The following is a 24,711-nucleotide window of genomic DNA, read 5'->3' as shown; positions in this document are numbered from 1 at the left end:
CCTTGGATTTTATATTTTAAAATAGCCGGTATTCAGGGATATGCTTTTTTCAAATCCTGTTATGATTGAGAAGTATTCAGTAAAAGAAATCACTTAATATTTTTTAAAAGCCAAATAAATTAATTTCTTTTACCTCAGGAACATCTATGTGGGTTCCAGTAAAAGTGTCCAAATGGACATATGTGGCTTACAATGTAAGTACACCACCAATGGACTTAACAACTTTTTTCCAAAATATTTTAGTATTTCTCTTTCAAAGTTAGACTTTTTAAAGAAGATAAACCACTTGTCTTTTCCCATATTAAATCAGTTTAGTAATAATTCCCTAATATCTAGTCAGTGTTCAATTTTCTAGTTTTATCATAACTGTCAAATTTTTTTTATTGTTTCCTTGTTTTCCAGTTTGCTTAAATCAGGGTACAAACAAAATCTACATAATATTTGTTGATATATCTCTTACTCCTCTTTAAATTTCTAATATCTCCTTTACCCTTTTTTTCCTTGCAGTTTATTTGTTGAAAAAAAAAGTCATCTGTCCCAGAGTTTCACAGTCTTGATTTTGCTGATTGCATTCCTGTAGTGTCATTCCGTATATTCCTTTGCCTACTCCTTCCTGTGACTTGGTAGTTGAGTCTAGATGCTTCATCAGATTCACATTTTTGTTTTGCTTTTCTTTTTACTAGACTCTCTTTTTGTGATGTTAGCAGCTATTATTGATGAAGAAGGCGTAGAGTCATTAATTCATTTATTGCAAAAGTAATAAGACTGTGGTTTGATTATTCCTTCTTTATTAACTGAAATTCTATATAGAAAACTTCTCATCTACTAAATTTATCTAGAGTGGAGCAAATAGATTATGAAGAAAAAAATGATAATTCTTTGTATCTTAGGAGATTATATTTACTGGTTTTCAGAATAGTTGGTTCACCAACACCCTCCATCAGTGATCATAAGATTTTGGCGGAGGGGAGGGGAGCAGTTTCCTCTAGTGTTATTATGAACTCAGACATTTCTGTGTTTCTGTCTAAACTAAAATACTAAAATTGCCCTATCTTTGATAATAAAATTGCTATTAAAACTATTCTGTCTTTGACCAGTGGAAGCCATTTCAATGTAGGCTCCTGGATCTTTTTGATAAAGCTGCTCTCTAGATGTCTTTGATGTTTTCCTCACTCTAGTATGAGACAGTATTTTAGCTCATTGTGTAACATTTCCCATCCCAGATCTTGAATCTGGCTTTTTCTCAAAGTAGCTCTCCCTAGTTTTTGGTAAACAATGTCTAAAAACCGTAACTTGGGCACTTACAGGTGTTATGAGTAGTGCGTTATCATTTCTAAGGCCTTTCCAGTGAGCAGAGCTAAGAAATGTCCGGTCATAAGGCCAAAAACCAAACCCAAACAAAAAAAAACACATGCATCCATACTGATGCTTCCAAGATAAGTTCAGGTGTACAGAGTTTGTACTGTTTTGCATCTATATCTTCTTTTCATTCCTAGAGTAATGGTTCTCAACACCAAGAATGATAGAATGAAAATAATTCATTAGAATTCATTAGAATAATTATTTTTTACTTTGTGTGAATTTTTGAATTATGAAATTATCTACTCTCACAATAGTTTTATTGTTTTCCCTCTTGTTTTTAGGAATCTGATAAGATATATTTTACATTTCCCCTTGCAAATCATAGAAAAATCTACACTCATGTCTATTGTCAGAGCACCATGCTGGTAAGATAATTGGTACACTTTTATGTAAATTTTAAAGACTGACTATTGTTTATTTTTAAAATTCAGCTTAATGGATCTCATCTTTAGCTATGAACTATTATTAAACCCATTTAATTGAAAAACATTTATCTGGGACAGACAGTATTGATTGAAAAGTACTGATCAAAATGTTTCTATAATTGGTATACTGTTAGCTTGTACTTTGCCTCTAGCTTAGGTTTTTCACCCTTTCTACCTTAGTTTCATTGTGTTTAGGATGAAGGAATTCAGTTCAGAGTTTTCTTTAGTTCTAAAATTATGTTAGTACTTTATAGAATAGATACATTTAAGCAAAACTGTTCTCTGTTTTATAAAGTAAATCCTGTTTTTCCATTGACTTCCATACTGAAATTTGGAGTACGTTTTATACCAAATTTTCTCTAAAGTAGTTTAGTAACTTTTTGTTACAGTGTTACCCAGATTTACAATGTAAGTATGATGATTTTGTTTGTGTATTTCTTTTTAATGAGTACCTACTATGCTACAAATATGTTATATGCTTTAGCATCTTTTCTTATATTAGAAGTTTAATAATTTATCAACACTTCTTGCTTTCAGGAATTTGTTTCCCAATTTGGGTGCTTTGCTCTCTATTCTGATTTTTTTCCCTCATATCCTAGGATTCTTCACTTTATATTTACATCTTGCAGAATTTAAGTTCCTTCATTTCCTTTTTGTTGGATTATTTGTATTTTTTAGGACTACAATCTAATATGTCACTTAGTTGGTTGATACTGCCATTTGATATATAGTAAAGTCTTTACAAGAGTTGGTAGGCAGGCATTGTGGGCTAGATAATGCTATGCTATGCTATGCTATGCTATGCTAAGTCACTTCAGTCGTGTCCGACTCTGTGTGACCCCATAGACGGCAGCCACCAGGCTCCCCTGTCCCTGGGATTCTCCAGGCAAGAACACTGGCTAGATAATAGTGAATACTAATTTTAGTGGATTGCCACAGTTATGCCCTCTCAGCCTAAAATTTGGATGAACAGTTTATCCCAAGAGAATCTGGCCCTGAGGGTGATGGCTTACAACATCCATACTATTCCAAATAAAAATGGCAGTATTATATTGAGAAAAATCTTTGCCAAAGTGCAGATTTATCTGTTTGGTTCATTAGAGGACCCCTTTTCTGTAATAAGATCCATGGATATGTGGAGAATTTAAAAAAATCTTTTCAATTTTTGTCATAGACGTTTTCAAACATATAAAAGTAGAATATAACTGTAACAGCTTTAACTGTTATCAACACTCTGCCATGCTAATTTGATTTAATCCTTCCTCACTTTTTTTGACTAAAGCATTTTTAAAGCAAAATTCAGGTATTTTATCATTTTATCCATACATGTTTCAATCTTTCTAACAGATAAGAATTTTACACATTATTATATCATTATTTTATCCACCAAAATTAATTACATATTCCTTAATATCATATGGTATCTAGCCCATGTTCAATTTTCCTTTGTTCATCTAAGTTTTAAGTTGGCTTATTTGAATCAGAATCTAAAAAGTACATACATGGCATTTGATTCATAGATCTTATGTCTCTTTTATAACAGTCCCCTCTTCTTTCCTCCCATGCCATGCGTTTGTTTTGGGTTTAGTTGGTTGTATTCTTGTGGTATCTTTTAACATGTATTTCTATCCATTGTGTTTTCTGTAAACTGGTAGGTGGGTAGATCTAGAATCTTGAATAAATTTTTTTGGGGGTGGGAGTGTTTTATAAGTAGAGCTGCATACTTACCACATCAGTAGGTAAGTGGTTGTCCCACTTTGAGTGACAAAAGAATCAGTGCACTGATTTGTCAGTGAACTCAGGTCCTACTGGCATGATCCATTATAAAGTTCCTAGTCAGTCCTTCATCTAATGATTTTAGCAGCTGTTGAAGACGTCATTTTTTTTTTTTTTACCATAGATAGATATTTTTTTAGATCTATAAATTTTATGATCAAGTAGCGTTTTCTGTATACTTCAGGAGTTAGCAAATCCTGAGTGACTTTTTCTCTGATTTTTAATACAAGCTTTATAATTAGCTGAGGTAAGAGTGTTTACTAGATAACCTGAAGTTGTTCTTTTGATACCTTCTAGGTTTTAACAACACTGTCTTAGGGTTGGTTTGAATAACACTGTATTCAATCTGTTAGTGACTGAATCAGAATTCCCTAGACACCAAAGTAAGTAGTTTGGAATATTGGCAGTTTTCATAATAAAGGCTATCTTTGATATAGGCTCCTTTAGTAGCTGTGAAAACCAATCGTACAAATGGGTTGGATCGAGAGGTTGCTAGATTTTCTTTGTCGAGGCCCATGCAGTTCTCTTCTGTTGCCTTGTTTTGTAATATGTTTTTGTACTGGGAAGCACAGATAATTGATAAAGAAGTCAGACAACTATTTTGTCAGCAGTGGGGAGTAGAGAAGTACCACATAGTTCTTGTTTTCTTTCAACTTGCTTTTCTATATTCTTGAAAAATTTCTTAAAATTTTATTTAAACTCCATGAGGGCAGAGACTCAATCTGCTTGATTCATCATTTTTGTTGAGGGCTTGGCATAATTCCTTGGCTGCGGATTAGGTTTTATAAATTCTAGTTGAATGAAAGGGTTGATACTTTTATTGCCCTGTCTATATACTAAGGGATACTAAGGGAAAAAGTTGTGCTGTCTCTGCAGTGTTTCTTATTCTCTTATGCCCTGGTAGGAGTTCAGTACTGTTAGATCTTGGAGCAGTGCTCTTACTACTTCATTAAAAGTTGAAGTGACAATCTTTGGTCATAGTGCTTTTAAATAACTGAAGCTGAATATGTAATATTGTTAAAATACCACAACCATCTCTGCAGTATTCCCAATCTGCACTAATAAAGTAGCAACTAAGCTTTAGTCTTAAACCCTTGGAATTGTGTTTCAATCCAAGCACAGTCTCAGTTGCATAAAAGTAATTTGTCTCATAATCAAATGAGAACTCAAATGATAAACTAAAAAGCTCTATTAGATTATTTTTAATTACTTGACTTGACTCTGGCTTTTTTCCCCCTCTTTGTATGAAAGTCCACTTGTAGTTCATTCTTGTTTTTTGTTAAAATGTAGGTTACTTTTTTTGTAATTTCTATCTAATTAAAATGTGGACATTGCTGAACTCTAAATGTTTGTTCAGATATTAGACTTGCTTAGCAGTATGCTATGGAAAGATTACCCATCATCTCATCTCTCATACTGCTGCTCCAGGTTACTTGCTTACCTGTCTGTGTTAACTTTAAACTTCTTTGCCTACCATTGACCTGTTTGACTTTTGAGACCATTTTGAATACATTTCTGAATAGCAAGTTATTATTTTATGTTTCTTATGCCTACTGACCCTATATCATAAACAGTGAAATGCTTATTTTATATAATTATTTTCTATAATATTATGTTTTGTTTGTGTTATCAATCAATAGGATACAAATAGTTGGATTTTTGGCTGCATAAACAGCACTTCTATGTGGTAAGTGTTTTAAACAAAAGGCCTTTTGTTGTTCATTTTCTTAACATAAGATATACTCAAATTACACTTTCAGAATTGCTTCAAGTATACTTATTGTCATTTTGCTACCATACTAAATTATAATATTGATTTTAAAATTAAAAATAAATAAAATTAACATACTAGTAATTTTTGTAAACATTGGTAGTTGGTTGCTAGGAAAAACTACTTTCTGTGCCCAAAAGGACTATGTGGATAAAGCGTATCGTGTTAAACTTATCAGACTTGACTTCATTAGAAGTGTCTCTGATAGGTCCATAGATGTTTTCTTGTTCTGATGCTTATTTATAATTTATAATACTTTAATATATTTGTCCTTTAATTATATTTTTGTATGTATTTCCAAGCCGGCAAGGGGTTGATTTATCATGGAAAGCTGAACTGCTGCCAACAATTAAGGTAAATTATGGCTTTAGAATGTTAATATCCAGATGAAAAAAATATTTGAACATATAGGCATATACAGTATGTTATTTGATTAAATTCATCTAGGTAATAAATTTTGAGATTTGCTAATGTACATTTTAGAAATATTTTCTCTAGAAATACACTTAATGAAGAATAGCTTGTGTTTTATTTTTGTTTTTTTTAGCTTTCATAGATGAAAACAGGTCATCATTCCTAAATAAAATTAAATCTATCTGTTATAGCATCATAACGAGAGATAGATAAATTTTAAGATTTAATTTGAGAGTTTGTTTAGAATGGTCTGTCTTAAAATACTAAGTTGAGTATACTCAGAATTTGTTTTGGGAAGTAAGCATCACAAAAAGACATAAAACAGATTTCAATTTCAATATTATCTGTGGCTAAGCCCTTCAGTAACTATCTACTTTTATCTGAGGTTCCATAGAATTTATTTAATAATTGCTAGTGATTTCCTTAAGCAGTTGTGGCAGGTCAGCAGTCTTTACAAAAGGTTAATTTGCATACTCAACAAAATCTGTTGTTGAAAAATAGAACAATCCTAAAATTTGATATTAGAAAATGTCTGTTCTAATTTCCACATTGTATTTATTACACTGATAATCATGTGCCAGAATTGGTAGTTTTAATCTTCAAATAAATCTATACTTTAAAATATATTGTCAAAAAAATATTGTCATAATGAATACTATATTCATACAGTTGAATGTGAAGTCCTCTGGTTGGTCCTGGTCATCTCCCAACTCGTTATTTGTCCTCATGAATGTTTGTTTATCTGTATGTATAGTCAAGTCTGTACTATACCAAGGAGAGGAATGATGACAGAATGAATAAAGCAAGTCACTTACACTTGACTTTGGAATGATTGCAGTGATGTATTTTCTGTCGCGTTGGTCAATCTTACTTTGTGCATATTTATTCATGTAGCTTTGTTTTCATTTGACAAATAACTGATTTCACTCACAAGAACATTTTTAAGGTCTCTCACTAGTTCTTTCGTAACTGTCTACACAGGAGCAAAACAAAAACAAAAGTAATAGGATGTACTTACTAACAAGTCATTCATAAGATATGTTAAATATTTCCTTCAATTTTCAGTTTGGATATCCTCTTCAGTCTGTAATTTAAGAGTTGTGCATGCTAAGTCACTTTAGTCCTGTCCAACTCCTCGCAACCCTATGGACTGTAGCCCACCAGGCTCCTCTGTCCATGGGATTTTCCAGGCAAGGATACTGGAGTGGGTTGCCATTCCCTTGAGGGATCTTCCAGACTCAGGGATTGAACCCACATCTCCTCTGGCTCCTGCAAAACAGACGGATTCTTTACTACTGAGCTACTGTGGAAGCCCAATTTAAGAGTTAGAAAGAAAGAAATGATGACCCAGAGGGATGGGGAAGGAGGTAGGAGGGGGGTTCAGGATGGGGAACACGTGTACACCTGTGGTGGATTCATGTTGATGTATGGCAAAACCAATACAGTATTGCAAAGTAATTAGCCTCCAATTAAAATAAATTTATATTAAAAAAGGAAATAAATGATTAAAAACCTGGTAAAATGTTATTTTATTAACTCTTAAATAATAATATTTTTATATTATTTTTTAGTCTCAAAGATTAAACAATGTATTTATATAGTTTTAGTCCCCTGTGTTATTTTTTTCTAAATGTAAGAAACAGCTGGCTGAGCAGTAGGAGAACAAGTTCTTCCCGCTGCTTACTTTTTATAGCGGATGCTATAAGAAAGTGCTGGGTGGCATTAAAAGCCTGCTGGATTTGAGGAGAAAAGTGGAAGAGAGAAGTTAGAAAGGAAGGATTATAATCTTCTGCTATCTTAGTTATTCTCAGTTGAAGATGATTGTAATTATTAAATGCAAGTAAACTTTTCCATTAAAATGAAAGTCAAAATCACGTATATTCATTTGTATGTGTTCAGTTATGTTCAGTCGCTCAGTCATGTCCGACTCTTTGCGACCCCATGAATTGTAGCACGCCAGGCCTCCCTGTCCATCACCAACTCCCGGAGTTCACTCAAACTCATGTCCATTGAGTCGGTGATGCCATCCAGCCATCTCATCCTCTGCGGTCCCCTTCTCCTTCTGTCCCTAATCTGTCCCAGCATCAGAGTCTTTTCCAATGAGTCAACTCTTCGCATGAGGTGGCCAAAGTACTGGAGTTTCAGCTTTAGCATCATTCCTTCCAAAGAACACCCAGGGCTGATCTCCTTTAGAATGGACTGGTTGGATCTCCTTGCAGTCCAAGGGACTCTCAAGAGTCTTCTCAAACACCACAGTTCAAAAGCATCAATTCTTCGGCACTCAGCCTTCTTCACAGTCCAACTCTCACATCCATACATGACCACTGGAAAAACCATAGCCTTGACTAGACAGACCTTTGTTGGCAAAGTAATGTCTCTGCTTTTCAATATGCTATCTAGGTTGGTCATAACTTTTCTTCCAAGGAGTAAGCGTCTTTTAATTTCATGGCTGCAACCACCATCTGCAGTGATCTTGGAGCCCCCCAAAATAAAGTCTGACACTGTTTCCACTGTTTCCCCATCTATTTCCCATGAAGTGATGGAACCAGATGCTATGATCTTCGTTTTCTGAATGTTGAGCTGTAAGCCAACTTTTTCACTCTCCTCTTTCACTTTCATCAAGAAGCTTTTTAGTTCCTTTTCACTTTCTGCCATAAGGGCGGTGTCATCTGCATATCTGAGGTTATTGATATTTCTCCCGGCAATCTTGATTCCAGCTTGTACTTCTTCCAGCCCAGCGTTTCTCATGATGTACTCTGCATAGAAGTTAAATAAGCAGGGTGACAATATACAGCCTTGACGTACTCCTTTTCCTATTTGGAACCAGTCTGTTGTTCCATGTCCAGTTCTAACTGTTGCTTCCTGACCTGCATATAGGTTTCTCAAGAGGCAGGTCAGGTGGTCTGGCATTCCCATCCCTTTCAGAATTTTCCACAGTTTATTGTGATCCACACAGTCAAAGGCTTTGGCATAGTCAATAAAGCAGAAATAGATGTTTTTCTGTAACTCTTGCTTTTTCGATGATCCAGCAGATGTTAGCAGTTTGATCTCTGGTTAGTCAATTATAAAAAGCACACAAAGTTACTTTGACATGAAGTTGAAAAATTGAAGTAAAATTTGTGAGTTCTATTCTTATTTATATCTTCTCAATAAGGGTAATGTCACATGTGAAGTGAGTGAAGTCGCTCAGTCGTGTCTGACTCTTTGCAACCCCATGGACACCAGGCTCCTCCATCCATGGGATTTTCTAGGCAAGAGTACTGGAGTGGGTTGCCTTTTCCTTCTCCAGGGAACTTCCCGACCCAGGGATTGAACCCAGGTCTCCTGCATTGTAGACAGATGCTTTACCGTCTGAGCCACCAGGGAAGTCAATGTCACATGAGAACATATCATTTTGAGCACCTCTGCTGACTGAATTGTTAATAAATAGATGGAATCCTATAGCAAAGCAGTTTAGGGCCTTCAGAGCACCAATCATATGGAGCTTTTCTGTCATAGTACAGTGAAGTTGTTTCTAAAAACACACAAACCACTGCATGCCAACAATTTCACAAGCCCAAATGGACTTACTGCTAAAAACAGAACAATTACCTTTGGAAAGAAATCTAAGTTATATGAGAAAAGTTACCTTGTCACTCTTTTGCCTAAATTAAATGTAGCACCACGGCTTTGCCTGACACACAGCAGCAGAACTTGAAGGGTTTCTGACATCCAAATACTGGTATTTGATTTTTTATGTGTGTTACCTTAGCATTAAGGTAATTTTTATTTTTAAAACACTGAAAAATTTTCAAACTTTGTATTACCCTTATCTGTTAATGTAGCAATTTCATAAATAGTATCTTGCCAAATTCCTACTGATTTTATAACTATATGGAGCTTAAGTTTATAAGTAAATGTACTTTGACACTCTGGTATCTTTTTAACGTATTCTGATCTGAAAAATTGAAAGACTGAAGGCAGAAGGAGAAGGTGACGACAGGATGAGATGGTTGGATGGCATCACGGACTCAGTGGACATGAGTTTGAGTAAACTCCGGGAGTTGGTGATGGACAGGGAGGCCTAGCGTGCTGCAGTCCATGGGGTCACAAAAAGTCAGACATGACTGAGCGACTGAACTGACTGACTGACCTGAAAAAAAAATTCTTGAGAAAAAAAATTTTTCTTGAAAGTAACAAAAGCTCTCAGAATGGATAGCTACACAGATAACCATGGTTCTTTGTAATTATCTTTCATATTGTCTACCATTTATCTGGTTGGTTTCAGTTGCTTGGAACTTTGGCTTGTGTGGTCCTTTTGTGTGTGTGTCTGTGTGTGTGCACATGCTCTGGTTTCTGAGGTGGCACAGTGGTAAAGAATCTGCCTGCCAATGCAAGAGACTGGGTTTGATCCCTGGGTCGGAAGATCCGCTGGAGTAGGAAATGGCAACCCACTCTAGTATTCTTGACTGGAAAATTCCATGCACAGAGGAGTCTGGCGGGCTATAGTCCATGGGGTTGCAAAGAGTCGGACATGACTGAGCACACAAGCATGCATGTGTGTGTTCAGTTGCTCAGTCATGTCTGACTCTTGCGATCATAGCTTGCCTGGCTCCTCTGTCCATGGAGTTTTCCAGGCAAGAATACTATAGTGGGTTGCCACTTCCTACTCCCAAGAATCTTCCTGACCCAGGGATTTATCTGCATCTCCTGCATCTGACAGACAAATTCTTTACAACTGTGCCACCTGGGAAGCCCCTGTCACCTTTTAATGTGCATTAGAATATGTAAGTTGGCTATAGAGACTTTCCTTAGTAAGTTGAGATGCAGCCCAGGAGATTAATAAGCACTCCCAGGTGAATCTGGTCAGGTTGTTTGAGGACCACTCGTGATAGCGTGCTTCAGGTTCTCAGTCCAGATTGCCCACAAGGGTGCTTCTGAAGAACAGTGGAGAATGTTAAGTGCAGAATTTTCTTAATGCATAAGATTGTTGCAACATATAACTTACTCCCATTTCCCACATCTATTGTCAGGAAAAAAAAAAACTTGAAAACTACATTTGGTGGCCTAGCTTTTCATTAAATAGACCGTCTCCTATCTAGTCATTCCTCAGAATACAGACTGTAAGATATGGGCTTAGCTTTGAGAACAGAAGAGATGCTCATTTGGTGAGGTGTGTTGTTGGACTTGCATAGTTCATTCTTGTCACTTACTGAATAAGTTCCAAGGGATGATGTTCATACATCATTAGCCAGCAACTGTTTATTATGTGGCCTAGATCAGAATCATTTCAGATTAAGTTGCAGTTGTTCTGTCATATTGAGCATCCATTCAACTATTGAGTGCTCTTTGTCATATACCACCAAAATCAATGTAGAAACCATACTGTAATATTATACAAAACAAGTAGACAAATTATAAGAAACCATATCTGGAAATAATTTTGTAAAATAATTAAATTTAGTGTTACATTTCATTTGTTTTACTTGAAGCGATATAGTTCAAGGGAGTATTTTTGGCAGTCCATATTAAGGCAACCCACTCCAGTGTTCTTGCCTGGAGAATCCCAGGGACGGGGGAGCCTGGTGGGCTGCTGTCTATGGGGTCGCACAGAGTCGGACATGACTGAAGCGACTTAGCAGCAGTAGCAGCATTAACATAATTATTATAAATTTGACATTCAGCAGGTTCATTGACCTGAAAATGTAAACATGGGCATTTTATGAAGTACTGAACATAAAGTTTGAAGTCAGTTTTTTTGTAACATACTAAGTAAGAAATGGGTTTGTAATTTATCTTTTAACATGCTTTAAGTTCCGTATATCCTAAATAAAATCAGCTTTTTTTTTTTTCATCTTTTTTTAGTCTCTGACGTTAAGACTTCAAGACTATCCATCTTTGTCTCATCTTGTTGTTTATGTACCATCTATTCATGGAAGTAAGGTAACAACCAAGAGTCTGTTATCAGAATGTTTCTGGGATACTTATGCTAAATATTTAAGTCATTTTTTGATACATTCTTCAGCATAGCACTTATCTAAAACATCTAAAATAGTGGCTGGGTTGGTGATCCACCTAAGACTATTTAAATCATTGAGATCATCTACTCTGACTTGAACTAAGCAGAATAAATCCAAGTCTCTTTGTTTCAAGTAGGAATTATTTCCACTTTATCAGTCTTTCAAAATATGTTAAATATTGAGTACCCTTTTATGTGCAAAAACTCTGTGCCAGGAATCATAGGAGGCACACAAAAGAGGAGGACATGAACCATGTTCTCAGAAAGCTTATATACTGTTGGTAGAGGGATAGAAATATATTTCATAGCCAGGGGAAGGGTGAAAATGAAAGAGGTACCCAAAAATGTATAATACAAATCAGAATATTGCAAATCCTTGAAAAGCGTTAAAAGGGGAGTATCGCTGACTGATAAAATCAGAAAAGACATTAGTTTCAGGTGATATTTAAAACTACCTTAAAGGATAGTTAGTGTTTTTATAGATAGATTGAGTATTCAAGACCTGGGCTCTCTACTTTGGGAGCCATTAGCACATGTGACTATTTAAATTAATAAAACTTAAATAAAAGTAAAAAATCAGATCCTTAGTTGTATTAGCCATATTCCAGATGCTCAATAGTAACATTATTGCAGAAAGTTATAATGAACAACACCTTTGAGACATAAATAGTAAAACCAGAACATGGAAGGTGTAGGGTATGTTTGGAAAATAGTGAATAAGTAAATAGTTTTAAAAGGATAGCTACCATGGAGTGAAGTAAGCCAGAAGGAAAAACACCAATACAGTATACTAACGCATATATATGGAATTTAGAAAGATGGTAACAATAACCCTGTGTACGAGACAGCAAAAGAGACACTGATGTATCGAACAGTCTTATGGACTCTCTGGGAGAGGGAGAGGGTGGGAGGATTTGGGAGAATGGCATTGAAACATGTAAAATATCATGTATGAAACGAGATGCCAGTCCAGGTTCAATGCACGATACTGGATGCTTGGGGCTAGTGCACTGGGATGACCCAGAGGGATGGTATGGGGAGGGAGGAGGGAGGAGGGTTCAGGATGGGGAGCACATGTATACCTGTGGCGGATTCATTTTGATATTTGGCAAAACTAATACAATTATGTAAAGTTTAAAAATAAAATTAAAAAAAAAAAAAGTAATGGGAGAAAAGTCTGGAAAACTAGTTCATGGCCATGTTGTGGAAGTCTTCATTGGAAGATTCAGAAGCCAGAAGGGAACCAAAAGATTTTTCACCATGGTAGTAATGGGATCAGAGCTATTTGTTTTGGACAGTGAATCTATTTTTGGTATAGGATGGATTAGAAACAAGACAGACCAGGCACCTGTCAAGGGGTTTTGCAGGCTTGTAGTCATGCAGTGGAAGTAGAAATAAAAGGATGGTAATTTTTGAGAGAAGTAGGCAGGGAAAGAAGGTGGAGGTAAAAGACCCTTGCCACATTTTACCCAACAAACTTACTTCAACATCTAACCTAAGTGTGCCCTGTTTTCCTTTTCTAGACTACTCCAATAACCTCTTGCTACTGCTGAGTCCCATATTTTGTTCATAAGTTCTTTGAGGAATATTTTACACTGAATTATAATTTATGTCTTTATTGCCATCCCATAGTATGAACTTATTGAGAGTAAGGACTAAATGGGTTTTACTCTGCATCCTAAACCTTTAGTGAAGTGAAATCTTTAGAGACCACCACATATACATTCAAAATGTTTCTTGAATAAAAAAGTTAATGAGATTTGGGGCCAAAATCACTAGAAATATTCAAAGGAAAAAAGAAAAGGGGATGTAGTTAGGAGTCATCTCAAAGATTGAGTCTCACAAGTACCTTGTAATGGATTCATTGTTTTGTTTTGCTTAGCTCAAGTGAGAGGTAATTCAACATCTTCAGTACTAAAAGCTCTCTTTAAGGGTTTTTTTTTTTCAGGTAAGTTGGTTTTGAATGAATTTAACATCTTCCCAAACAAGGCCTTCTCTGGTTATTCCAGGAAATTAATGAGCCTTTCTCAAATAGCCAGTCTTAGCAGCCTAATAAATACTTAGTGGACACTCTTTGGAAAGTAACACTGCTGACCCTAGTTGTTGCACACCCAGTCTCACAAGGACAGTAACTTAGGTCTGTCATGATTTCTGTGTGTCTGTTACAACCCATCACCAGAAGGATACATGTATTTAAATAGGCAGTTTGAAAGCTTTTTGAGTCAACTGATTGTCTTAATATAGTTTTCCAAATGTAAATATGGAATTACCTGCATTTTTTAATGACAGAAAACAAAATTAAGTCCATTAGAAATTTACTTATCTGTATATTTCAGAGACAGACTCATGAATTCTTTCTTGGATAAAGGTTTATTCCGTAAAGAAATGGCCAAATTTTTAAAGTAATAATAAAATTTGTATTATTTTAATTACCTGCTAAAGTGATTAAAAATTTCTTCCTATCTCAGGCAGTGTCTCAGCTAAAGACACCTATAAAAATATAATGAATAATTGTGCTCAATAAATGATTTCTCTAATCTTATAATGACTGTTTTCTATAATGGAAATATCTGACAGTATTCTTTGCCTTCTAATTAAAGAGGGAAAAATAAAAGCAGAGCTCCTTAGTAAATTTTTTTTCTTTTGCTTCCCTATGTGTGTGCATTCTGATAGCATCTTCCCTCATCTGTTTTTCATTTTCAAAAACAATCAAAATTCCACTCAAACAAAATAACATAGTTTAAAATACAGTCCAAGATGTAGTACTGGAAAAGCCTGAGATGGACCCCACTGGCTTTTTACTTTACTGTGCATTGCAAACTACTTGCTAGCTACAGTTAGGCATCAGATTAATTTCTTCCTCAGCTTGTATAGGTTAGAGTCATTTAGTTGGATTGTGGAAACAATTTTAATGAAACTCTTCTATTATAGACAGCTGAGAATGAAGATCCTTACACCACTGTGGACATGTTATTAGATGAGAAATGTCATTATGGAAATTGCAGTGATGGAGATGTCACATTTTAGGTTTACTTTTTTTTGAGATAACATTTCTTTTTTTTTGTACACAGTGAACCTGTTTTCTATTTACTATAATCACTGTTTAGCCTCATGTAAGATTAGACATAATCTTACATGAATAGCATTAAGCATCTGTAAATGAATGACAGTATGTCTCCAAAAGCCTTTTGTAGTCTAATTAGACTGTAGAAACATAATAAATATGGAAATTTTTAAAAGATAGAACAAAATCACATTTTATTTTGACTGAAAGTATTCGGGGATATATTATCTAAATTCCTAATTAATCTTGAATTAACTTTTGCTCTTAATGTTTTTATCCATCGTTTATGGTCCCTCTCTTCTACAAACACCAAAAGCAAACTACAAGAAAACTGTGCTGTACATCTGCTCTTATAGATAACGACCCTCTAATAATTTATTAAGATTTTTCACCAAATTTTTGTAGCTTAGCATCTCTCCTTGAGGAATTTAGGCCCTCTAAATATAGCTTGAGAGTTGGACTGTAATAGACAATAGAATACCTTCTTCAAAAATGAAATTTATAGATTTTTATTTTCTACTCAAATATCAAGTGAAGATATTTTACTATAAATTTAATTCTGTTTTTTCCTAATAAATCAATGTTCTATATTCCAGTTTGTTGTAGATTGTGAATTCTTTAAAAAAGAGACAAGATCCATACAGCTTCCTGTAACTCATCTTTTTTCCTTTGGTAAGTACTTTGATTTTGGAAAAAATTTTTTTTTTTCAGTTTTTGGCTTCACTGGCTCCTCATTGATGCGTGGGATTTTCTCTAGTTGCAGTGCATGGGCTTCCCATTGTGGTGGCTTCTTTGTTGCGGAGTATGTGCTCTAGGTTTGCGGTCTTCAGTAGTTGTGGCTCATGGGCTCTAGAGCATAGACCCAACAGTTGTAGTACATGGGCTTAGTTGCTCTGAAGCACGTAGGATCTTCCTGGATCAGGATCAAACTTGTGTCTCCTGCATTGGCAGGGAGATTCTTTACGACTGAGCCAACAGGGAAGCTGGATTTTGGAAACCTTAAGAATTGTTTTTCTTTTTGATAGAGTGTTGATTTGTTTTGCCAGTTAGTTGTAATAATGCAGAGCCTTGTAACATTTTTTGTGTGTATTTCTAGTATAGTTCTTAGAATAACCATGTGATATGACTCAGTGGTTTGATTCTTATTTAGATCTTCTACCCATCTTTTGATTTTTTTTTTTTTTATTAAGCTGCAGAGCTGTTTGTATATTTTGGAGATTAATCCTTTGTTAGTTGCTTTGTTGGCAGACATTTTTATCCCATTCTGTATGTTATCTTTTCATTTTGTTTATGGCTTCCTTTGCTGTGCAAAAGCTTTTAAGTTTAATTAGGTCCCATTTGTTTATTTTTGTTTTTATTTTCATTACTCTAGGAGGTAGATTAAAAATCTTGCTGCAGTTTATGTCAAAGAGTGTTCTGCCTATGGTTTTCTCTATGGGTTTTATAGTGTCCGGCCTTACTTTTAGGTCTTTAATCCAGTTTGAGATTTTTTTGCATATGATGTTAGGGAGTGTTCTGATTTCATTCTTTTACATGTATTGATAGCTGGCCAATTTTTCCAGAAAAAATTAATGAAGAGATTGTCTTTTCTCCATTGAATAATCTTGCCTCCTTTTTCATAGATGAAGTGACTATCGGTGTGTGAGTTTATCTCTGGACTTTCTGTCATGTTCCATTGATCTATTTTTCTGTTTTTGTGCCAGAACCATACTGTTTTGATTACTGTAGCTGTGTAGTATAGTCTGAGGTCAGGAATCCTGATTCCTCCAGCTCCCCTTTTCTTTCTCAAGATTGCTTTGGCTGTTTGTGGTTGTCTGTGTTTCTACACATATTGTAAAATTTTTTGTTCTATTTCTTAGTAAAATATCATTTGTAATTGATAGGAATTGCATTGAATCTGTAGATTGCTTTGAGTAGTATAGTCATTTTCATAGTATTGATTCTTTCGATCCAAGAACATGTTGTTATCTCTCCATCTGTGTTGTCTTTGATTTCTTTCACTGGTATCTTATAGTTTTCTGAGTACAGGTCTTGAAGTTCTGTAGATAGGTTTATTCTTAAGTATTATAATCTTTTTGTTGTGATGATAAATGGGATCTTAGAGGAAATGCTTTCAGTTCTTCGTATTTGCTGTGTGTTTGTCATACATGGGTTGTTTGACATACAATATGTTTGTCAACCATACATATTGAGGTATGTTCCCTCTATGTCCACTTTCTGGAGAGTTTTTACCATAAATGGATTTTTAATTTTGTCAAAAGCTTTTTCTGTATCTGTTGAGATTATCATATGGTTTTTATTCTTCAGTTTGTTAGTATGGTGTACCACATTGATTAATTAGTATGTATTGAAATGATCCATTGGTTGTTGAAATGATCCATTGGTTGTTATTTAGTAGCATACTATTTAGCCTCCATGTGTTTGTATTTCTTTTTTATAGTTGTTTTTTTCCTGTATTATAATCTCATAGCATTGTGGTCAGAAAAGATACTTGATATGATTTCAGTTTTCTTAAATTTACTGAGGCTTGATTTGTGACCAAGACATGATCCATCCTAGAGAATGTCCCATGTGCACTTGAGAAGAAAGGATATTCTGTTACTTTTGAATGAAACGTTTTTACACATCAACTAAATCTATCTGGTCTAATGTGTCATTAAATGCTTGTGTTTCCTTGTAATTCCCTGTCTGTCCATTGGTGGTGTTGTTCATCAGTTGCTCATTTGTGTCCAACTCTTTGCAGTCCCAGGGACTGCAGCACGCCAGGCTTCCCTTGTCCTTCACCATCTCCCGGAGCTTGTTCAAACTCATGTCTATTGAGTTGGCGATGCTATCCAACCATCTCATTCTCTGTCGTCCCCTTCTCCTGCCTGCAATCTTCCCCAGCATCAGGGTCTTTTTTAAGGAGTCAGTTCTTCGCATCAGGTGGCCAAAGTGTTAGAGTTTCAGCTTCAGCATCAGTCCTTCCAGTGAATATTCAGGATTGAGTTCCTTTAGAATGGACTGGTTGGATCACCTTGCAGTCCAAGGGACTCTCAAGAGTCTTCAACACCACAGTTCAGAAGTCCATTGGTGTAAGTGGCTGTTAAAGACCCCCCACTATTATTGTGTTACTGTCGATTTCCTCTTTTACGGCTGTTAGCATTTGCCTTATGTAGTAAGATGCTCCTATGTTGAGTGGATAAATATTTACAATTGTTATATCTTCTTCCTGGATTGATCCCTTGATCATTATGTAGTATCCTTCTTTATCTTTTGTAACAGTCTTTGTCTGTGTTGGGCCTATCAACATTTTAATAATAAAGATGTTCTTTCTAAAATCTTTAGGGTGTGAGTCAGACTAAAAAAGTTTTTAAGTACAATATTTAGCTTCTGATTTCCTTTTTTGAAAGGCAAACTTTTAAATTATTTCTTACCTCTTGTTAGAATTTGTAAAACATGCAAAAGATAGTCCATCTTTCTTGTGAAGAAGGTTAGTACAATGAATGGTATTTCAAATTAGAGTAAGTAAAGTGTGAAGGACACTTCATATCAATAGTTTTTCTCCCATTGTTCATTTTCAGTTGCCTTAAATTCAGTGCTGTATTTTAAAATACTGATTACAACAGGTACTCATTAAAATGGTTTGTAGTTGAATGTCTAAGCAGTGTGTCTTAAAAGTGATTTATTAATCACAAATTGATGGTACACCTTCTATTTAAGAAATTTGTTTACATGTTGATCAAATTTCTTACATCTGTTTTCTTAAATTCAATTATTGATCCTGTAAAATAGTTATGAGGATGCAACATTATGAAAAAACTGGTTATGTGTTTTAGCTGGTGCTAAATGTGCCTGACAGAATCTTAACATCATATAGTATTTATTTTTTAATTATTAGCATTTTAGTGATATACTTGGTAATTATTTCAAGCCTTTTCTGTCTATTGCACAATGGTGGTTTGTCCTATTTTCTCTTTTCAGAGAAGCATCTGAACACTTGTATTTGCATATTCTTATCCAAAGGCATTCACATCTAAGTGGGTGTAATTTTTTAAATTGATTAAGATGTTTTTCAAAAAAAGAGAAAATAGCTACCAAGAAAGCATACCTTTTTGAAATTGGAAATATGTAGTGATTTTTTTAAAACACATAAATGTTATTGAAAGTCTTTAAAAAAACTAAAAATAGAGCTACCGTATGACCCAGCAATCTCACTCCTGAGCACACACCCTGTTGTGCAGTCACACAGTCGTGCCTGACTCTGCAACCCCAGGGACTGCAGCATGCCAGGCCTTGCTGTCCCTCACCATCCCCCGGAGTTTGCCCAAGTTCATGTCCATTGCGTTGGTGATAACACCCAGACAGCTCATCTTCTGACACCCTCTTCTTCTATCCTCAATCTTTCCCAGCATCAGGGACTTTGCCAGTGAGTTGGCTGTTCATATCAGGTGACCAAAATACTGGAGCTTCAGCATCAGCTTCAGCATCAGTCCTTCCAGTGAGTATTCAGGGTTTATTTCCTTTAAGATTGACTGGTTTGATCTCCTTGCTGTCCAGGGATTTCTCAGGAGTCTTCTCCAGCACCACAGTTTGAAGGCATCAATTCTTTGTCACACTGCCTTCTTCATGGTCCAGCTCTTATAACTGTATGTAACCACTGGGAAGACTATATGGACCTTGACTATATGGACCTTTATCGGCAGAGTGATGTCTCTGCTTTTCAACACAACTGTCTAGGTTTGTAATAGCTTTCCTGTCAAGAAGCAATCATCTTCTGATTTCATGGCTGCAGTCACCATCTGCAGTGATTTTAGAGCCTACGAAGAGGAAATCTGTCACTGCTTCAATCTTTTCTACTTCTATTTGCCATGAAGCAATAGGGCCCGATACCGTGATCTTAGTTTTTTTAATATTTAGTTTTAAGTTGACTTTTTTCACTCTCCTTCACACTCATCAAGAGACTCTTTAGCTCCTCTTTGCTTTCTGCCATTTGAGTGGTATTATCTTTATATCTGAGGTTGTTGATGTTTCTCCCACATATCTTGATTCTAGCTTGTAACTTATTCAGCCTGGCATTTCTCATGTTGTGCTCAGCATATAGACTAAATAAACAAGATGACAACAGACAGCCCTGTCGTATTCCTTTCTCGATCTTGAACCAATCAGTTGTTCCATATAGGGTTCTAACTGTTGCATCTTGACCCATATACAGTTTTCTCAGGAGACAGGTAAGGTGGTCTGATGAGCTCCTGATGAGAGATGGTATGTCCATCTCTTTAAGAGCTTTCCTCAATTTGTTATGATCCACATAGTCAAAGGCTTTGGCATAGTTGATGAAATGGAGGTAGATGTTTTTCTGGAATTCACTTGTTTTCTCTATGATCCAGTGAATGTTGTTGGCAATTTGATTTCTGGTTCCTTTACCTTTTCTAAACCCAGTTTGGACATCTGAAAGTTCTTAGTTCATGTAATGCTGAAGCATAGCATGCAAGATTTTAAGCATGACCTTGTTACCATGGGAGATATACCCTGAGAAAACCATGATTCAGAGAGGCACATGTACCGCAGTATTCATTGCAGCACTGTTTACAATAGCCAGGACATGGGAGCAGCCTAAATGCCCATCGACAGATAAGTGGATAAAAAGTCTACAAATGGTAAATGCTGGAGAGGGTGTGGAGAAAAGGAAACCCTCTTGCCCTATTGGTGGGAATGTAAATTGATACCACCACTATGGAAGACAGTACGGAGATTCCGTAAAAAAAACTAGGAATAAGACCACCATATGACCCAATAGTCCCACTCCTAGGCATATATCCTGAGAAAACCAAAATTGAAAAAGACATTTGTACCCCAGTGTTCATTGTAGCACTGTTTACAATAGCTAGAATATGGAAGCAAGCTAGATGTCCATTGACAAATGAATGGATGAAGAGGCTGTGATATATACAATGGAATATTACGCAGCCATAAAAAGGAACGCAGTTGAGTCAGTTCTAGTGAGGTGGATGAACCTAGAGTCTATTATACAGAGTAAAGTAAGTCAGAAAAAAGATAAATATTGTATACTAATGCATATATATGGAATCTAGAAAGACGGTAGTGATGAATTTATTTGCAGGGCAGCAATGGAGAAACAGGCATAGAGAACAGACTTTGGACACAGGAGGAGGTGGGAAGAGAGAGTGAGATGTATGGAGAGAGTAACATGGAAACATATTACCATATGTAAAATAGATAGCCAGTGGGAATTTGCTATATAACTCGGGGAACTCAAACAGGGGCTCTGTATCTACCTAGAGGGGTGGGATGCAGAGATGGGAGGGAGGGTTAAAAGGGAGGGGACATATGTATACCTATGGCTGATTCATGTTGATGTTTGACAGAAAACAACAAAAGTTTGTAAAGCAATTATCCTTCAATTAAAAATAAAAAAAGATGTGGTACATACACACAATGGAATCCCACATAATACACAATGGAATAATTCAGCCATAAAAAGGGATGAAATTGGGACATTTGTAGTGGTGTGGATGGACCTAGAGTCTGTTGTATAGAGTGTAGTAAAGCAGAAAGAGAAAAACAAATATTAAATAATATCACATATATATGGAATCTGGAAAAATAGTACAGATGAACCTATTTGCAGGGAAGAAATAGAGACACCGACATAGAGAAGAAACATGTAGACACAGTGGGGAGGGTAGGACAAATTGAGAGAGTATCATTGAAACATATATGTTACCATATAAAACATAGAAAGCTAGTAGGAAGTTGCTGTATAACACAGGAAACTCAATCTGGTACTCAACCTAGAGGGGTAGGTTTGAGAAGGGGAGTGGAAGGGAGGTTCACGAGGGACGGGACATATGTATACATGTAGCTGATAAACTTTGGTTGTTTAACAACAGCAAAATTAATACTATAAAGCAATTATACTCCAATAATAAACTTTTAAAAATGAATAAAGTCATTATAAATGTTCTGTTTTTGTCCAGAATTCATTGAATGAGGATTGAATTTTTAGGAGTCCATTCTTCCATACCAAAAGCAAGAACCTATAAACTCTTTTAATATCAAAAATCTGTTGGCATTATTTAGACATTGTTTAAAGTCATTACTTTTGTACTTTAAAAAAAATTTTTTTTTGGTATTCTAAGTAATATAGTCTTTTAATTCAACAGGATTGTCTTCAAGGAAAGTGATATTAAATACAAGTGGTCTGTTCTATAATATAGAGCTTCTGAACTTTGGACAGGTAATTAATTATCTTGACAATAACAAGGACTTGATTTCACTTTACCGCTTAGTTAAACTTATAAACCTGTTTTTTTGTTTTTTTTATTTGTGGTCAAACTCTGTTAGATATACCAAGCGTTTAAAATCAACGTGGTAAGCAAGTGCTCAGGAGTCAAAGGTAAGTATATTTTCTGAAAAAATAATTTTGTCATTTGAAGAATCTTTAGGTCTTCTTCAGTGGAATTTTCTGTAATACTTATTTTTCCATATATGTAAATTAATATTTAATATATGATAATAGAAAAGCTGTTTATACTTCCAATTAATTTAACATAGCCCCTTTTTAACAGTAAAAATATTGATCAGTTTTAAATATTTACATTTAAAAAATACTGTATATCTTGCTGTCCTATTGCAATAGTAATTGACATTTAGCTGTTTAATTTTTTCCAATTTCTTAGTACTTCCCATATGTTCTAATATCTTTTTGTAGGCCTAATTAAACATTATTATTAAAGAATTCTCCCTAATTTCTTATCATGTGATATAACTCTTACTGATTATTTCTTAATGAAATGAGTAATTGTATAAATGCAGATATCAGCATGCCTATGTGCATGCTAAGTGACTCTTTTGCAACCCTATGGATTGTAGCCCACCAGGCTCCTCTGTCCATAGGATTCTCCAGGCAAGAATACTGGAGTGGGTTGCCATGCCCTCTTCCAGGGGATCTTCCCAACCCAGAGATCGAACTCACATCTCTTATGTCTCCTGCATTGGCAGCCAGATTCTTTACCACTAGCACTACCCGGAAAGCCCATCTATAGTTATGTATCTCAGTAGCTTATATAACATTTAGTAATATAAAGTTAGTAATACATATTTCCTTTATGTTTTTACAGAAGAAATTACTAGTATCTATAAACTTCATATTCCCTGGTCTTATGAAGATTCACTAACCATTGCACAGTAAGTAAATCAAAGAATTTACCTTAAACTTTGGTGTTTTTGAATAATACATATTTTACTTTGTTTATTTAAATCATAGTAAAATTTTAGTGAAATTATTATAGTACCTTTTAGTAAAATACAGGTTTCCTTTATGTAGCATTGTGCTCATAAGATAATACATATAACATTATAACATATAGTATTCTTATTTAAGCAGTGTAGAATTTAACCTTACTTGCATCAAACAGGAACCCCTTTCCACCCTCTCCCCCAACTCCTGTGTGTGTCATCTAGCTTCCTTACAGTATTTCATTGTGTGGTTCTGAGTATTGACTTAGCCATGGTTATTTCACAGCATTTTGTATTTAAAAATTCATTGTTTATATTTTCAGGGTTCCATCTTCCACTGAAATTTCTGTGAAACTCCATATTGCTCAACCGGATAATGACAGCCATGTAGCATTACTAAAAATGTACACATCATCAGACTGTCAATATGAGGTAAGTTATATGTTTGCTTAATTTTTAAGATTTAGTTATAGAATAAACTGGAAATACTTGGATTCCTTTTTAGAACTTTCTTAGGGTAAACCAGAATTAGTAGGTCAAGTGAATAGAATCTGTCCTACAACCAAGCTTCAGTTTGACCTATACTATGAGTTATTTTAGATTTTTGGAAGTTATCGGTGCTTTGATGTCTTGCTTTGTGTTTCTAGCACTGAAGGATTCTTCAGGGATGTAATGGTTTTCAACTTGTGCCTTCGTGTTTCTAATACTATAGAAATAGGAAGAGCTGTGTTAGTAATTCGGCTCCAAATACTGCATGCTGTCAGATGTCCATGTTTTAACAAATATTTTATTTTCAAAAAAGTCCAAATTTAGATATTTTACAATTTCTCTATGAAAGATATATTCCCTTTTCCCAGACTTTCTAATATCTAAGGAGGTATATTTATGGTAGAGATAATTAATGAACAGTGAATTTCTTTTTAAAATATTGTTTTTGCTCAAATTTTACTACATGTGCTCTCTTTGTTCCTGGTATTATATTATGTGAAACCTATTTTTATTAAATTTACTCAGAAGTGGTTTTGCTTAGCTTTTTTTAGTACCGTACAATTGTAGGTTTGAGATTTTAAAGTACAGGTTACATAGAAAATTGATTAATTTACTTAATTTTTCAGCAAATAAATGTATAAATTCTGGATTCAGTCATTCAATGAATTCCTTTAGCTTGTATGATCTGGTCATAAGATATTCCAATTAATTAACTATATTAGTTAGTAAAAGTTTACTCGTGTATCATAGCATTCATCCAATCGAAAAGAATTTGATTAAGGGCAAAGTTCTGAACAGTAAACTGCAGTTGATAGAATTTAAATGTTGATGGTTTGGAGAATTCTTTTCAGATCTTGAGTACCTTTAGGTTCATCATTATAACAAAGTAGTGATTGTGATTGTTGTAGAGAGCTCATTTAATAAAATGTGAGTATAGGAAAAATAACCTTTATAAATAATTGTTTTTTAAACTAGGTGACAGTTAAGACTTCCTTTTCACAAATACTTGGACAGGTAAGAGAGCCTTCTTGTCAGTTATTTATTGCCTTGTGAATACATACTCTAAGACAGAAGTTGTAAGCATTTCTGTAAAGGACCAGATAATAAATATTTAGGCAAATTATATATAGTGTCTTGTTGCTGCTGCTGCTGCCACTACTTCAGCTACTTT

At 35.0% G+C, this 24,711-nt stretch overlaps 1 protein-coding gene across 2 annotated transcripts in view; it reads left to right on the top strand.

Annotated features, from left to right (window-relative positions):
- Positions 1-24,711, top strand: part of PGAP1 (post-GPI attachment to proteins inositol deacylase 1) — an 81,136-nt gene that overhangs the window by 34,642 nt on the left and 21,783 nt on the right. For both annotated transcript variants that reach the window (XM_019974323.2, XM_070769724.1), the window contains 11 exons: positions 139-194; positions 1,644-1,727; positions 5,204-5,250; positions 5,637-5,688; positions 11,593-11,670; positions 15,407-15,482; positions 21,977-22,050; positions 22,158-22,209; positions 22,934-23,000; positions 23,375-23,483; positions 24,516-24,554. In XM_019974323.2, coding sequence (XP_019829882.1) covers positions 139-194; positions 1,644-1,727; positions 5,204-5,250; positions 5,637-5,688; positions 11,593-11,670; positions 15,407-15,482; positions 21,977-22,050; positions 22,158-22,209; positions 22,934-23,000; positions 23,375-23,483; positions 24,516-24,554 — 734 coding nt within the window. The remainder of the gene's footprint in view (positions 1-138; positions 195-1,643; positions 1,728-5,203; positions 5,251-5,636; positions 5,689-11,592; positions 11,671-15,406; positions 15,483-21,976; positions 22,051-22,157; positions 22,210-22,933; positions 23,001-23,374; positions 23,484-24,515; positions 24,555-24,711) is intronic.

The sequence above is a fragment of the Bos indicus genome, chromosome 2 (assembly GCF_029378745.1).
Source record: "Bos indicus isolate NIAB-ARS_2022 breed Sahiwal x Tharparkar chromosome 2, NIAB-ARS_B.indTharparkar_mat_pri_1.0, whole genome shotgun sequence".
NCBI classification, from domain to species: Eukaryota; Metazoa; Chordata; class Mammalia; order Artiodactyla; family Bovidae; genus Bos; species Bos indicus.
The sequence above is the reverse complement of the archived record's forward strand: the minus strand, read 5'-3'. Positions and strand labels throughout refer to the sequence as shown.